This window comes from Nicotiana tomentosiformis, chromosome 7 (genome assembly GCF_000390325.3).
Source record: "Nicotiana tomentosiformis chromosome 7, ASM39032v3, whole genome shotgun sequence".
In the NCBI taxonomy this organism is placed as follows: Eukaryota; Viridiplantae; Streptophyta; class Magnoliopsida; order Solanales; family Solanaceae; genus Nicotiana; species Nicotiana tomentosiformis.
Genome location: NC_090818.1, coordinates 107139191 through 107153209, shown reverse-complemented (window position 1 = coordinate 107153209; position 14019 = coordinate 107139191). Strand labels below are relative to the sequence as shown.

Here is a 14019-nt window from a genome sequence, read left to right as displayed (position 1 = left end):
TAAAGGCACCTGGTTATTCCCGAAAAAGCAACAACTTTTGAATTACACCTTTTCCTCTTACCCATTTGTTGGCTATATAGATTGTTTTTCTTGCCTTTTTTCAATTCGATGAGGAAATTGATATGATTAATTATTGTATAATCACCGACTAACTAACAAATTAAAACAGTAACTCGAGACACTTCATGTATGTGACTTGCTGGGACTAAGCCAGTTTTTTCTAACAAGTAGTTTTATTAGGATCAAGAGAATGCAGAATCTAGAATCATTAATTCTGAATGAGCTCAATCTTATATAATTTTTTTTTTCTTTTGCATACGTATACATAATTGAATCTACAAACCTCGTCCTAAATTCGCAATTTTATTCTAACACATTATCTCAAAAGTACCTCATAAAATGAGTGAGAATGTGTTCATTTGGGAGCGGACGCAGAAGCTGCAGCAGCAGCTTGAGAACGAGCTCGAAAAAAAGCAAGCAACTTATATCTTAGAGGTAGAGAATCCTTGACTTGGCTGCAGTTAATGTACTCATCTCTCCACTTGGAAAAATTTGGAAATTTTTCACTTGTCACTAAAACAACTCCAGAGGCTTCTTCAAAAACTCCTAGCCAAAATGCCACAAAATTTGCAGCAATATCAGCAAACCCAAATTCGTCACCCACAAAGAACTTCTTATCCTTGAGCTCATTGTCAAGAACTTTCAGCATCTCATAAACTTCCTCTTTACCTTTCTCTTGCTCCTCTCCTCTGCGAAGGAAAGTATTCACCACTGCTGCCACCTGCAAAATGCTCATAACTTAACAACAACAACAACAACGATAATACTATGTCTCAATCACAAGTAAGTTAGAGTCGACTATGTACATATATAAATTCTCATTAGCAACGTCGTTCAATTAAAATCTGAACCATTGCTATACAGATTTCTCTGAAAAGTATTTCAAGCTCTGTATATTTTCTATTGACATATAAATATGACATGATTAAAGGATTTCAAGCAAAATATTAGACCTAAGTAAACATACTAACATCACTAAAGTATATTCCCAACTAATTGATACCATTTATATAGAGATCTTGTTTTTCATTGTGTCTCATTTTTTCCAATAAGATCTGCGTGGATTTAGAGATATTGTACGTATTTCGAAGCAACTTTTTTCTATACTATTTTAAGTCTACCTTGTTCCCTTTTAACACCTACACTATAATCATTTCACATGTAGATCTGAATATTAACACATGACATGACTAAACCATCATATGTGGAATAAAACAATATTCAAGTCTCAAATAAAAGTTTACTAAATTATGCGGATAGGAATTTACCTTATCGTCAAGGAACTTAGCCCAGAAACGAGCTATAGCACGGTCATAAGGGTCTTTAGGCAAGATGGAAGGGCCTTTAAAAGTCTCATCAATGTATTCAAGAATTACCATAGACTCAGCTATTGGCTTCCCATTGTGAATTAGCACTGGGATTTTTTGGTGAACAGGATTGGATTGAAGAAGCAGAGGGCTCTTGTTTTGTAGATCTTCTTCTATAAATTCATATTCCACGCCCTTAATCTTCAGAGCCCACTCTACTCTGTGACTAAAAGGGCTATACCAAAGACCAAGCAACTTCACTTCTGCCATCTCACAACTTTGGTTCTCAATTTTTTGCTAATTTACTATGTTAAAGGAATTTTCAGTGGTGGTTCTCTCATGAATTGTGGTCTTCTTTTATAGAAGGAGAAATTCAAGGAAGTGTCTTACCAACCAAATAAATGATTTAATGTTTCTTTTTTGAGAATTTAATGTTTCCATAATTGACCGAATACTTTTAATAAGCATAAGTCTCATAATTTGAGGAAGTGGTTGAAGGTTCCTATTTTACTATTTCTTTATCAATTCTTCTAATATATATATATTGGTTGCGTTTGCCTGGCGCCAAACATTGTTTAAGACTTGAAAAGACAAATGATTTATTAAATAAATTAATTCACGTTTCCAAGACTTGAAAGACATACGTAAGCAGTTAGCTAATTACTCTACTTTGACTCATGACTCATCTCCCATAGATTCTTTCAAAGGTTATGCTACTCTAAAGATTTCATGTACAAGAAATTTTTAACAGAGAGTTTCGAATTCGAATGATGTGAATGAAGAAATTTATATTGGGAGTATTTTTTCCTTTCAACGATGTGTATATAAATTTGTCGGGTTAATGAATACCAGATACTTGAGTCTACCAAAAAAAAAAGAATAAATTCTACATATTATAATAGGAATATATCTTTTGTGGTACAAGATACATGGGCGGATCCGGTCCTTTAGTAGCTGGTTCAACTGAACCTAGTACTTTCATTGCGAAGTAAAAATATAATTGTAAAAATTCATTAAAATTATAATAAATAATAGATCTAAACTCATAACTTTAAAAAAATAATGAGTTCAATTTTAAAAACTCATTATTTAGGTTCCGGACTCTCATTGTTATACTAGCTTGGATTCTCATAGAGGTTTTTTTTTGTGGTAATATTTGCTAATTATGCGGAAGTTTAGTTGGTTGATGGAGCTCTTTTGAATGTTGTAATGTAGCGCCTAGTAGATTGGTGGAAGTATCTTCCTTTTGTGTATTGACATCTATGTAAAGTATGCCACATTTTGACTAAAATTTGCAGTAATATATTCCTCAAACCATCATAATAGTCCTAAAGTTAAATGCCAAGAAAACATACATTTAAAACATTGTTGGAATATCAAGCAACATAAACTGCAATTTTAGGTTCATTAACAAAACACTTGAACAAAATACATAAAGTAATATGTTCTCTTGTGAGCCCTTTTCTTAATGGTTTGCATCTTTCTTTATTTCTGAAGTTGGTTTTCAGTAATAGCATATGTTTCCTTCCATTTCAATTCAGGTGGCTTGAATCCAAGATCAATATTTGTAAATGATGCACTTTTTAATTGTCCCTCACTAGAGATAACTCTTTTATCACTAGAGATAACTCTTTCACTTGGTCTTCCTGCCTGTAAAATTTAAAATTGCATACACAGAATAATATAAAAATGTGAAAAAACTTACATTAAGGACTTCTCTACCAGATTGTGTGTATGTAAATACCAAATCTTATTTTTCTTGTTCATTTTTTTCCTAACAGTAGCAGAAGCAGATCTTCTAATAATATCAAGAGAAATAGTAGTTGCAAAGCTAGCAGCTGCACTTGCTGCAGATGCTGCTATACTTGTAGAATTAGAACCAACTCCCCTTCCCCTTCATTGGACAGTTCCCTTTCCCCTTCATTTGGCAACTCCTATTCCCAATCCCCTTACTCTACCTCTACCAATTGAAGTTGTGTCTCTAACTCTTGTAGTATCTTGACACAAAAAAGATGGACCACTGAATTATTGAGAAGCAGGTTGACTCATTGCCCTTGCTTCAGTAGTTTGACTAGATTATTGAGTTGCAGATTGACTGATTGGCCTTGCTTCAGTTGTTGTTCTTGGTCTTTCTTATGTCTGTAAATAACAAAAAGGATTAGAAGAGAAATAGTAATCAGATTAATAAAAATAAATAAAAGCATGTACATACCACTAATTTGTACATTTTTTTGTTGTGGCCAACTTGGTGGCAGTTATAACTTATAACATGTCATCTTAGCTCCCTTCTTGTTGCTTTCACGTATTTCTTTTTTTTTGGTTCATTTTTGTCCTTTGGTCTACGACACATTAGTTTAGCTTCAGGTGGCTTTGCTGATGGGTTCTTTGATTCAGGCCATATCTTCATATTGGGGATTGGTTGAATGAAGTACTTGTAAGAATTTAAGTATGTATCTTTTTTGTAACAAGACCCTTGTAAAAATTATAAATGAAACAGGTCAAGAATACGCAGATACATAATTAAAAAAAACTAATAGGCAATAGAATATAAAATTAATAGGCAAAATATTTAATATAGTACATTTTATATGTCTAACATTGCTGTTAATCCATCTATACAACAAGTTCCAACTCCTGAATGAGATGGCTTATGAACCAACTCAAAGAATATTTAATTTTTTGGTCAATAACTGCTCAGGCTATTGGATACATGTGCTCGTTCTCATTCTTTCCAATAGCAACTAACAGTTATCCCTTGCAAGCCCCTTCAAGAAACAACCATCTAACCCTATGATCCTCCTACAACCTTCTAATAATACATTTTTCAATGTATCAAAACACACATAGAAATACTTGAACAAATATTTTTAGGAAATGCCTCATTATCAGTTCTGACCCAACAACAAGTCCCATGATTTGTACTCATGATGATATCATCATAATCTAATTGCTTCGAAAACTCAAGAGCCCAGTCACTCATAAACCTACTAATAACACTCATTTGTGCCCTATAACAGACTAATCATCCCATCAACTGTGATGACCCGATAGGTCATCTTATATTTTAGAACCTAATTCGGTATTTTGAGGTCTCAAAAACCTCATTTTTAGCCTTCCTCAATTTACGAGCGCAGTCCGGGTATGTTTCCGGAAGGCTTATATGTGAAAAAGCTGATAAGAATAAAACATTTCCCTTAAAAATTAATTTGAGTTAACTTTGTACAACGTTTTAAGTAAACAGACCCAGATCTATATTTTGACGGTCTCGGTAGGTCCGTATCATAATTTGGGACCTGGGCGTATGTCTGGAGTCAAATTTCGAGGTCCCTAGCTCGAGATATGGAATTTTGATGAAAAATTAAAAGTTTAAAAGTTTAATGATTTTTAGAATTGACTGATATTTGGTCTTGTTGATACCGGATCCGTATTTTAGTTTTGGAGCCCGGTACAGGTTCATTATAATATTTATGACTTGTCTGTCAAATTTGGTGAGAAACGGAGTTGATTTGACGTGATTCGAACGTTCGGTTGTGAAAATAGAAGTTTTAAAGCTTTCTTGAAAATTTCATTCGATTTGGTGTTCAATTCGTAGTTCTAGGTATTATATTGGTGATTCGATCACGTGAGCAAGTTCGTATGATGATTTAGGACTTGTGTGCATGTTTGGTTTGGAGCCCTGAGGGCTCGGGTGAGTTTAAGATAGGCTACGGGTATTTTGAAACTTAGTCAAAAATCTGGTTTTTGTGCTTCAGCTGATATCTGGTGTGTTCTTCTTTGCGTTCGCAAAGGTACTCCCACGAATGCGAAGAGTAAACTGGTGCAGGGTGATTTTCTTAATCGCGAACGCGGTAGTTGGGTCGCGAACGCGAAGCAGTGGGGGCCTTACCCTTCGCGAACGCAACCAGCTCCTCGCGAACGCGAAGCTTTAGGGACCTGGGGGAGGGGTCAGTCATTCTTCTACGCGAACGCGAGCATTGGCTCGCGAACGCGAAGGCCAGGGGAAACAGCCTTCACAAATGCGAAGGAGGACTCACGAACGCGAAGGAGGATTCGCGAACGCGAAAGCTATTCGGGATGCTGCTCATTGCGAATGCGGCAGGCCTTTCGCGAACGCGAAGAAGACCTGACGCCTGTAACTTAAAACATAACCAAAACGAGATTTTACCCATTTTTCATAAATTCTCCATTAGAGCTTGGCCTGGGTGCGATTTTGAAGGAAAAACTCAACATCAAGTCATAGGTTTGTACTCTTTAACTCATTTTCTTCCATTTCTTTAATCACTCATTAAATTCCTAGCCCTAATCTTTGTTCTTTCATAGTAGAAAACTAGGGATTTAGGAAGAATTGGGGGGGTTTTTGCAAATTGGTTTACACCTCAATTTGGGGTTAGATTCTGAAACTAATTATATAATCGGGCTCGAGGGTGAAAGGGTGAATGGATTTTGGTCCTAACCTCGGGTTTTGACCAAGCGGGCCCGGTGGCGATTTTTGACTTTTTGGGTAAAAGTTTGGGAAATCTAAATTTATGCAATGTAATTGATTTCTTTAGCAATATTTAATATTATTGAGTTATTTATAGATAGATACGATTGGTTTGAATCCGTATTCTGGAGGAAAAGCGGTAATTGAGTATTGAGTGGCCTTTGGAGATAGGCAAGTGTGGTGTCTAACCTTGACTTGAGGGAATATGACTGGTTTGTCTATTTCCTACATGTGTAAATGTTGGGAAACAACGTTTATGTATGTTGACGAGTACTTATGCGTTGTAGTCGGGTTAAAGCATGCGGACGAGGCTTGGTTTCTTGGAATTATAGCTTCCTTTGTTCATGTTATCCATATTTAGACTAGTATCCTTAAATTGATCGTTCTTATCATGTTTACGGATCTTCTGCTGATAATTGAGTATTGATTCCGAAGTTGAGGTTGATATTGTGGAACTAAATGTTGAAGTAAGGCTTGTACTTGTTTTTCTATCTCCCTGTTGTTATTTGTTCATTGCATTATGGTAAGGGAGAGTGTTAATGCACGAAGGGTGATGCCGTGCCGTATCTATTGATTTATATTTTGAGGCTGAGAGTAAAAGCACGAAGGTTGATGTCGTGCAATTTTCTTCATCGTGTTTAGTTGTTTTCACTGGTTAAAAGTATGTTGACTGTTCTGGTTATCATTTTCGTTGTATCTCCTATATCCTGTGCCCCTTTAGCATGTTCCCCCTCCCAATAGTACATGTTTAGCTGTTACAGTTATTTTCTTGTACATATACTGTTATTTGCACGGGTTTATTATGTGGGTGTCTTGTCATGGCCTTGTCACTACTTCGTCGATGTTATGCTCGACACTTACCAGTACATGGGGTCGGCTGTACTGATATTGCACTCTGCATTTCTTGTGCAGATTTTGGTACCGTTCCTAGCTGATCGTGAGATTTAGCAGCTTGGATTTGCTGTCAGGATTCCCAAGGTAGATCTGCTAGCATCTGCAGACCCTGGAGTCCCCTTCTAGACATTTCACTTAATGTTTCTTTCCTTTCAAAAACAGTTGTATTTCTTTCAGATATTTACTTGTAGAAAATATTAGAAGTTCGTGAATTGTGACTCCAGATTCGGGTAGTAGTGTATATATTGAGGCTGTTATAAATTTTCGCACTCATTTTAACTCGTATTAGCTTAGTTGCTGTTATTTACTGAAATGTATAAGAATTGGCTTGATGAATTCTCTAACGTTGGCTTGCCTAGCAAGTGAAATGTTAGGCGCCATCACGATCCCGACGGTGGGAATTACGAGTCGTGACATGTTGGTATCAGAGCACTAGGTTGCCTAGGTCTCACAATTCACGAGCTGGCTTAGTAGAGTCTGGAGGATCGGGTACAGAGACGTCTGTACTTATCTCCCAGAGGCTATGGAGTTTAGAAACAAATTTCACTTCTATTCTTCTCTGTCGTGCGATTTTATTCTATCATTTCTCATTGAACTTTTCTATTCTTGTCCTTCCGCAGATGGCGAGGACACATACCGCATCTTCAGTTGGAAAGCAGCTAGAGCCTCCAATGGCAGCTCCTACGAGGGGCAGAGGTCGAGGCCGTGCTAGAGGCTGAGGTAGAGCTCAGCCCAGAGCCCGAGCAGCGGCACCAGCGGTAGAGCCTCATGTAGAGTTTGATGAGGAGGTTCCAGCCCAGGTTGTCCCTGTTGGACCGACTCAGGTTCTGGAGGGGTTTACTGCCACCCCAGTGCTTCAGGATGCTTTGGTCCGTTTGGTGGGCCTTATGGAGAGTGTGGCCCAGACTGGTGCATTCCTCATGGCACCAGCCGTCTCTCAGGCTGGAGGAGGAGCCCAGACTCCTGATACTCACACTCTAGAGCAGATGGCTCCCCAGTACTAGACTCCGGCAGCTCATCCAGTCGGAGTAGTTCAGCCGATTGTTGCGGCACAGGCCGGTGATGTGTCAGTTATGTCTTCTGAGGCTTTATAGAGATTGGACAGGTTTACCAAGCTCTTCCAGTGCACTTCAGTGATGCTCCTTCAGAGGATCCCAGGAGTATCTTGACAGCTGTCATGAGGTGCTACAGAACATGGGTATAGTGGAGACCAATAGGGTCGACTTTGCTGTATTTCAGATAGATGGTTCCACCAAGAAATGGTAGAGAGATTATGTGTTGACCAGACCAGCTGGGTCGCCTGTTCTTACTTGGGACCAGTTCTCTCAGCTCTTCCTAGAGAAGTTCCTACATATCACATTGAGAGATGAGCATCGCCGTCAGTTCGAGCGTCTCCAATAAGGCAGTATGACTGTTACTCAGTATGAGACCCGTTTTGTGGATTTGGCTCGTCATGCTCTTCTTCTGCTTCCTACCGAGAGAGAGAGAGGGTGAGGAGGTTTATTGACGGACTTGCTCAGCCTATCAGATTGCAGATGGCTAAGGAGACTGGGAGTGAGATTTCTTTTCAGGCGGCTGCCAATGTTGTCAGGCTAGTCGAGATAGTTCTTGCTCAGGGAGGTTAGGGGTCTGACAAGAGACCTCGTCATTCCGGAGGATTCAGCGGTTCCTCATCTGGAGGCAGGGGTACTTTTGGTAGAGGCCATCCTCCTAGGACATTTTATTAAGCACTCTAGGCATCCCACGGTGCCTCAGGTGGTCGTGGCCCTCATATGCCTCATTCCGATCAGCTAGCATACAGTGCACCACCAACTCCTATTAGTGCACCTCCGCTCCAGAGTTTTCAGGGTCAGCAGTCACAGTAGCCAAGGTCCTATTATACTTGTGGTGATTCGAGGCACATTGCTAGATTTTAATTTGCCCTGGAGCATCGGGCAACTCACAACATCAGGGTTCTCGTGCCATGGTTTCGGCACCAGTTGATGCACCACCTGCGCAGCTAGCCAGAGGAAAGGGTCAGGCAGCTAGAGGTAGAGGCCAGACTATTAGAGGTAGAGGTCAGGCTGTTAGAGGTAGAGGCCAGCCAGCTAGAGGCGGTCCTAGGGACGTATTTCAGGGTAGTGGGGCCCAGCCCCGGTGTTATGCTTTTCCAGTCAGGCCTGAGGCTGAGTCATCTGACGCTGTTATCACATGTACTATTTCAGTTTGCAGTAGAGATGCTTCAGTTCTATTTGATTCGGGTTCTACTTATTCCTACGTGTCATCCTATTTTTCTTCATATTTGTTAGTGCCTCGTGATTCTTTGAGTGCTCCTGTGTATGTGTCCACACTTGTGGGAGATGCTATTGTTGTAGATCGTGTTTATCGTTTGTGTGTGGTCACCATTGGGAGTCTTATGAATAGTGTAGACCTTCTACTTCTCTATATGGTTGATTTCGATTTCATTTTGGGTACGGATTGGTTGTCACCCTATCACGCTATATTGGACTGTCACGCTAAGACGGTGACCTTAGCCTTGACGGGGTTGCCTCGATTAGAGTGGGGAGTGACTCCTGGCTATTCTATCAGCAGAGTTGTCTCTTATATGAAGGCTCAGCGTATGGCCGAGAAGGGGTGTCTAGCTTATTTGGCTTATGTCCGCGATTCTAGTGCGGAGATTCCTTCCATGGATTCAGTGCCAGTTGTTCTTGAGTTTCCAGAGGTGTTTCCTGCAGATCTACCGGGGATGTCGCCCGACAAGGATATTGATTTCTGTATTGACTTGGCTCTAGGTAATCAGCCCATCTCTATTCTGCCATACCACATGGCCCTGCCAGATTTGAAAGAATTGAAGGAACATTTGCAAGATTTGCTTGATAAGGGCTTCATTACACCTAGTGTCTTGCCCTGGGGTGCACCTGTGTTGTTTGTGAAGAAGAAAGATGGATCGATGAGGATGTGTATAGATTATCGACAGTTGAACAAAGTCACCATCAAGAATAAGTATCCATTGCCGAGGATTGATGATTTATTTGATCAGCTTCAGGGTGCCAAGGTGTTTTCGAAGATTGATCTTAGATCTGGCTACCATCAGTTGAGGATTAGGGCATCCGATGTCCTTAAGACAATGTTTCAGACTCGTTATAGGCATTATGAGTTTCTAGTAATGTCCTTTGGGTTGACAAATGCCCCGGCAGCATTCATGGATTTGATGAACCGAGTGTTCAAGCCTTATTTGGACTCCTTTGTGATCGTGTTTATTGATGATATCTTGATATACTCCCGCAGTCGAGAGGAGCATGAGCAACATCTCAGGATTGTACTTCAGACTCTGAGAGCCAGCCAATTATATGCTAAATTTTCAAAGTGCGAGTTTTGGTTGGATTCAGTCGCTTTCTTGGGGCACGTTGTATTAGCATAGGGAATTCAGGTAGATCCTAAGAAGATTGAGGCAGTTTAGAACTGGCCTAGACCCACTTTAGCTACAGAGATCAGGAGTTTCTTGGGTTTGGCGGGCTATTACCGTCGATTGGTGGAGTGGTTTTCATCTATAGCAGCCCCGTTGACCAGGTTGACCCTGAAGGGTGCCCCGTTCAGATGGTCAGACGAGTGTAAGGCGAGCTTTCAGAAGCTCAAGACTGCTTTGACTACAACGCCGATGTTGGTTTTGCCCATAGGTTCAGGATCTTATACGGTATATTGTGATGCGTCTCGTGTTGGGCTCGGTGCAGTATTGATGCAGGAGGGAAGGGTGATTGTGTATGTATCATGGCAGTTGAATGTTCATGAGAAGAATTACTGTGTCCATGACTTAGAGTTGGAAACCATTATTTATGCGTTGGAGATTTGGGGGTACTATCTTTATGGAGTGTCGTGTGAGGTCTTCACGGATCATTGGAACCTTCAGTATTTGTTCAAGCAAAAGGATCTCAATTTGAGGCAGAGGAGGTGGTTGGAGCGATTGAAAGACTATGATATCACTATTTTATACCACCCCTGGAAGGCCAATGTGGTGGCCGATGCCTTGAGTAGAAAGGCAATGAGTATGGACAACCTTGCGTTCATTCCAGTCGGTGAGAGGCCGCTTGCATCCGATGTTAAGACTTTGGCCAACTAGTTTGTGAGGTTGGATATTTCAGATCCTAGCCATGTTCTAGCTTGTACAGTCGCTCGATTTTCCTTGTTTGAGATTATCAGAGATCGGCAGTATGACGACCCTCATTTGTTAGTCCTTAGAGACATAGTGCGACACAGTGGTGCCAAGCAGGTTACTATTGGAGATGACGGAGTCTTGAGGATGCAGGGTGATGTTTGTGTGCCTAATGTGGATGGACTTCATGAGTTAATTCTTGAGGAGGCCCACAGTTCCCGATATTCTATTCATCCGGGTGCCGCCAAGATGTATCAGGACTTGCGGCAACATTATTGGTGGAGGAGGATGAAGAAGGATATAGTTGCATATGTAGCTCGGTGTCTAAATTGTCAGCAAGTAAAGTACGAGCATTAGAGGCCTGGTGGTTTACTTCAGACGATAGAGATTCCGGAGTGGAAGTGGGGGCGTTGTTGGACTCCCACGGACTCAAAGGAAGTTTGACGCAGTTTGGGTCATTGTGGACAGGCTGACTAAGTCAGTGCATTTCATTCCTTTGGAAGTTACCTATTCTTCGGAGCGGTTGGTAGAGATTTACATCCGCGAGATCATCCGTCTTTACGGTGTGCTCGTGTCTATTATTTCTGATCGAGGTACGCACTTCACCTCGCACTTCTGGAGGGCAGTACAATGTGAGTTGGGCACGCGAGTTGAGTTGAGCACAGCGTTCCATCCTCAGACGGACGGATAGTCTGAGCGCACTATTCAGATCTTGGAGGATATGCTCCATGCATGTGTTATAGACTTTGGAGGATCCTGAGATCAGTTCTTGCCCCTTGCAGAGTACGCCTATAACAACAGCTACCAGTCGAGCATTCATATGGCTCCCTATGAGGCATTATATGGTAGACTGTGTCGATCGCCGGTTGGATGGTTTGAGCCGGAGGAGGCCCGGTTATTGGGGACAGATTTGGTGTAGGATGCATTGGATAAGTTCAAGATTACCAGGATAGACTTCGTATAGCTCAGTCTAGGCAGAAGAGTTATGCCGACTGTAGAGTTCGTGATGTTGCATTCATGGTTGAGGAGATAGTGTTGCTTCGGGTATCACCCATGAAGGGTGTAATGAGGTTCGGAAAGAAGGGCAAGTTGAGCCCTAGGTATATCAGACCTGTTGAGATTCTGGAGAGAGTGTGAGAGGTGGCTTACAGGCTTGCGTTGCCACCGGGGTTATCATCAGTTCATCCGGTGTTCCATGTGTCCATGTTTCAGAAGTATCGTAGCGATCCATCCCACGTGTTAGATTTCAGCTCTGTCCAGTTGGACAAGGATTTGACTTACGAAGAGGAGCCGGTGGCTATTCTAGCCCGGCAGGTTTGCCAGTTGAGATCAAAGAGTTATCCTTCAGTTTGAGTGCAGTGGAGAGGTCAGCCCGTCGAGGTAGCTACTTGGGAGTCCGAGTCGGACATGCAGAGTATATATCCACATCTTTTTACTAGCCCAGGTACTTTTCTATGTCCGTTCGAGGACGAACGATTGTTTTAAAGGTGGAGAATGTGATGACCTGATAGGTCATCTTATATTTTAGAACCTAATTCGGTGTTTTGAGGTCTCAAAAACCTCATTTTTAGCCTTACTTGATTTGCGAGCGCAGTCCGAGTGTGTTTCCGGAAGGCTTATATGTGGAAAAACGGATAAGAATAAAAATATTTGCCTCAAAAATTAATTTGAGTTGACTTTGATCAACATTTTGAGTAAACGGCCCCGGATCCGTGTTTTGATGGTCCCGGTAGGTCCGTATCGTAATTTGGGACCTGGCGTATGCTCGGAATCGAATTCCGAGGTCCCTAGCTCAAGATATGGAATTTTGATGAAACATTAAAAGTTTGAAAGTTTAATAATTTTTAGAATTGACTGATGTTGGTCTTGTTGATACCGGGTCCGTATTTTGGTTCCGGAGCCCAGTACAGGTCCACTATAATATTTATGACTTGTCTGTCGAAATTGGTGAGAAACAGAGTTGATTTGACGTGATTCGGACGTTCGTTTGTGAAAATAGAAGTTTTAAAGATTTCTTGAAAATTTCATTTGATTTGGTGTTCAATTCGTAGTTCTAGGTGTTATTTTGGCTATTTGATCGCGCGAGCAAGTTCGTATTATGTTTTAAGACTTGTGTGCATGTTTGGTTTGGAGCCCCGAGAGCTCGGGTGAGTTTTGGATAGGCTACGGGTGTTTTGAAACTAAGAAAAAAATCTGGTATTTGTGCTTCAGCTGATATCTGGTGTGTTCTTCTTCTCGTTTGCGAAGGTACTCCCGCGAACGCGAAGAGTAAACTGGGGCAGGGTGATTTTCTTAATCGCTAACGTGGTAGCTGGGTCGCGAACGCGAAGCAGTGGGGGCCTTACCCTTCACGAACGCGACTACCTCCTCGTGAGACCTGGGGGAGGGGTCAGTCATTCTTCTACACGAACGCGAGCATTGGCTCGCAAACGTGAAGCCCAGGGGGAACTGCCTTCACGAACGCGAAGAAGGCCTGATGCATGTGACTTAAAGCAGAATCAAAACGGGATTTTACCCATTTTTCATAAACTCTCCATTAGAGCTCGGCCTAAGTGAGATTTTGAAGGGAAAACTCAACATCAATTCATAGGTTTGTATTCTTTAACTCATTTTCTTCCATTTCTATCATCGCCCATTAAATTCCTAGCCCTAATCTTTGTTCTTTCATGGTAGAAAACTAGGGATTTAGGAAGAATTGGGGTTGTTTTTCAAATTGGGGATTTAGACCTCAATTTGGGGTCGGATTCCGAAACTAATTATATAATAGGGCTCGAGGGTGAATGGGTGAATGGATTTTGGTCAACCTCGAGTTTTGACCAAGCGGGCCCGGGGGCAATTTTTGACTTTTTGGGGAATAGTTTGGGAAATCTAAATTTATGCAATGTAATTGATTTCTTTAGAAATATTTGATATTATTGAGTCGTTTGTGGATAGATATGATTGGTTTGGAGGTGGATTCTGGAGGAAAATCGGTAATTGAGTATTGAGTGGCCTTTGGAGCGAGGTACGTGTGGTGTCTAACCTTGACTTAAGGGAATATAACTGGTTTGTCTATTTGCTACATGTTTAAATGTTAGGAAACAACATATATGTGAGGTGACGAGTACTTATGCGTTGTAGTTAGGTTAAAGCATGCGGGCGGGGCT

The 14019-nt window shown here is 41.2% G+C and overlaps 1 protein-coding gene across 1 annotated transcript; it reads right to left on the bottom strand.

Moving 5' to 3' along the window:
• Positions 1–268: 268 nt before the first annotated feature.
• On the bottom strand, positions 269–1750 carry LOC104117449 (probable glutathione S-transferase). Its single transcript, XM_009628505.4, has 2 exons — positions 1329–1750; positions 269–781 (listed from the first exon to the last, which is right to left on the bottom strand). The coding sequence occupies exons 1-2, from the start codon at positions 1635–1637 to the stop codon at positions 416–418; spliced, it is 675 nt and encodes a 224-aa protein (XP_009626800.1). The 5' UTR covers positions 1638–1750; the 3' UTR covers positions 269–415.
• Between the last annotated feature and the right edge of the window lie 12269 nt (positions 1751–14019).

Excerpts from the sequence above, each read along its gene's own strand:
- LOC104117449 (XM_009628505.4), bottom strand. The coding sequence starts at position 1,637 with ATGGCAGAAGTGAAGTTGCTTGGTCTTTGGTATAGCCCTTTTAGTCAC. Across the intron at positions 782-1,328 it reads CTAAGTTCCTTGACGATAAG|GTGGCAGCAGTGGTGAATAC; the intron begins GTAAATTCCTAT and ends AGCATTTTGCAG.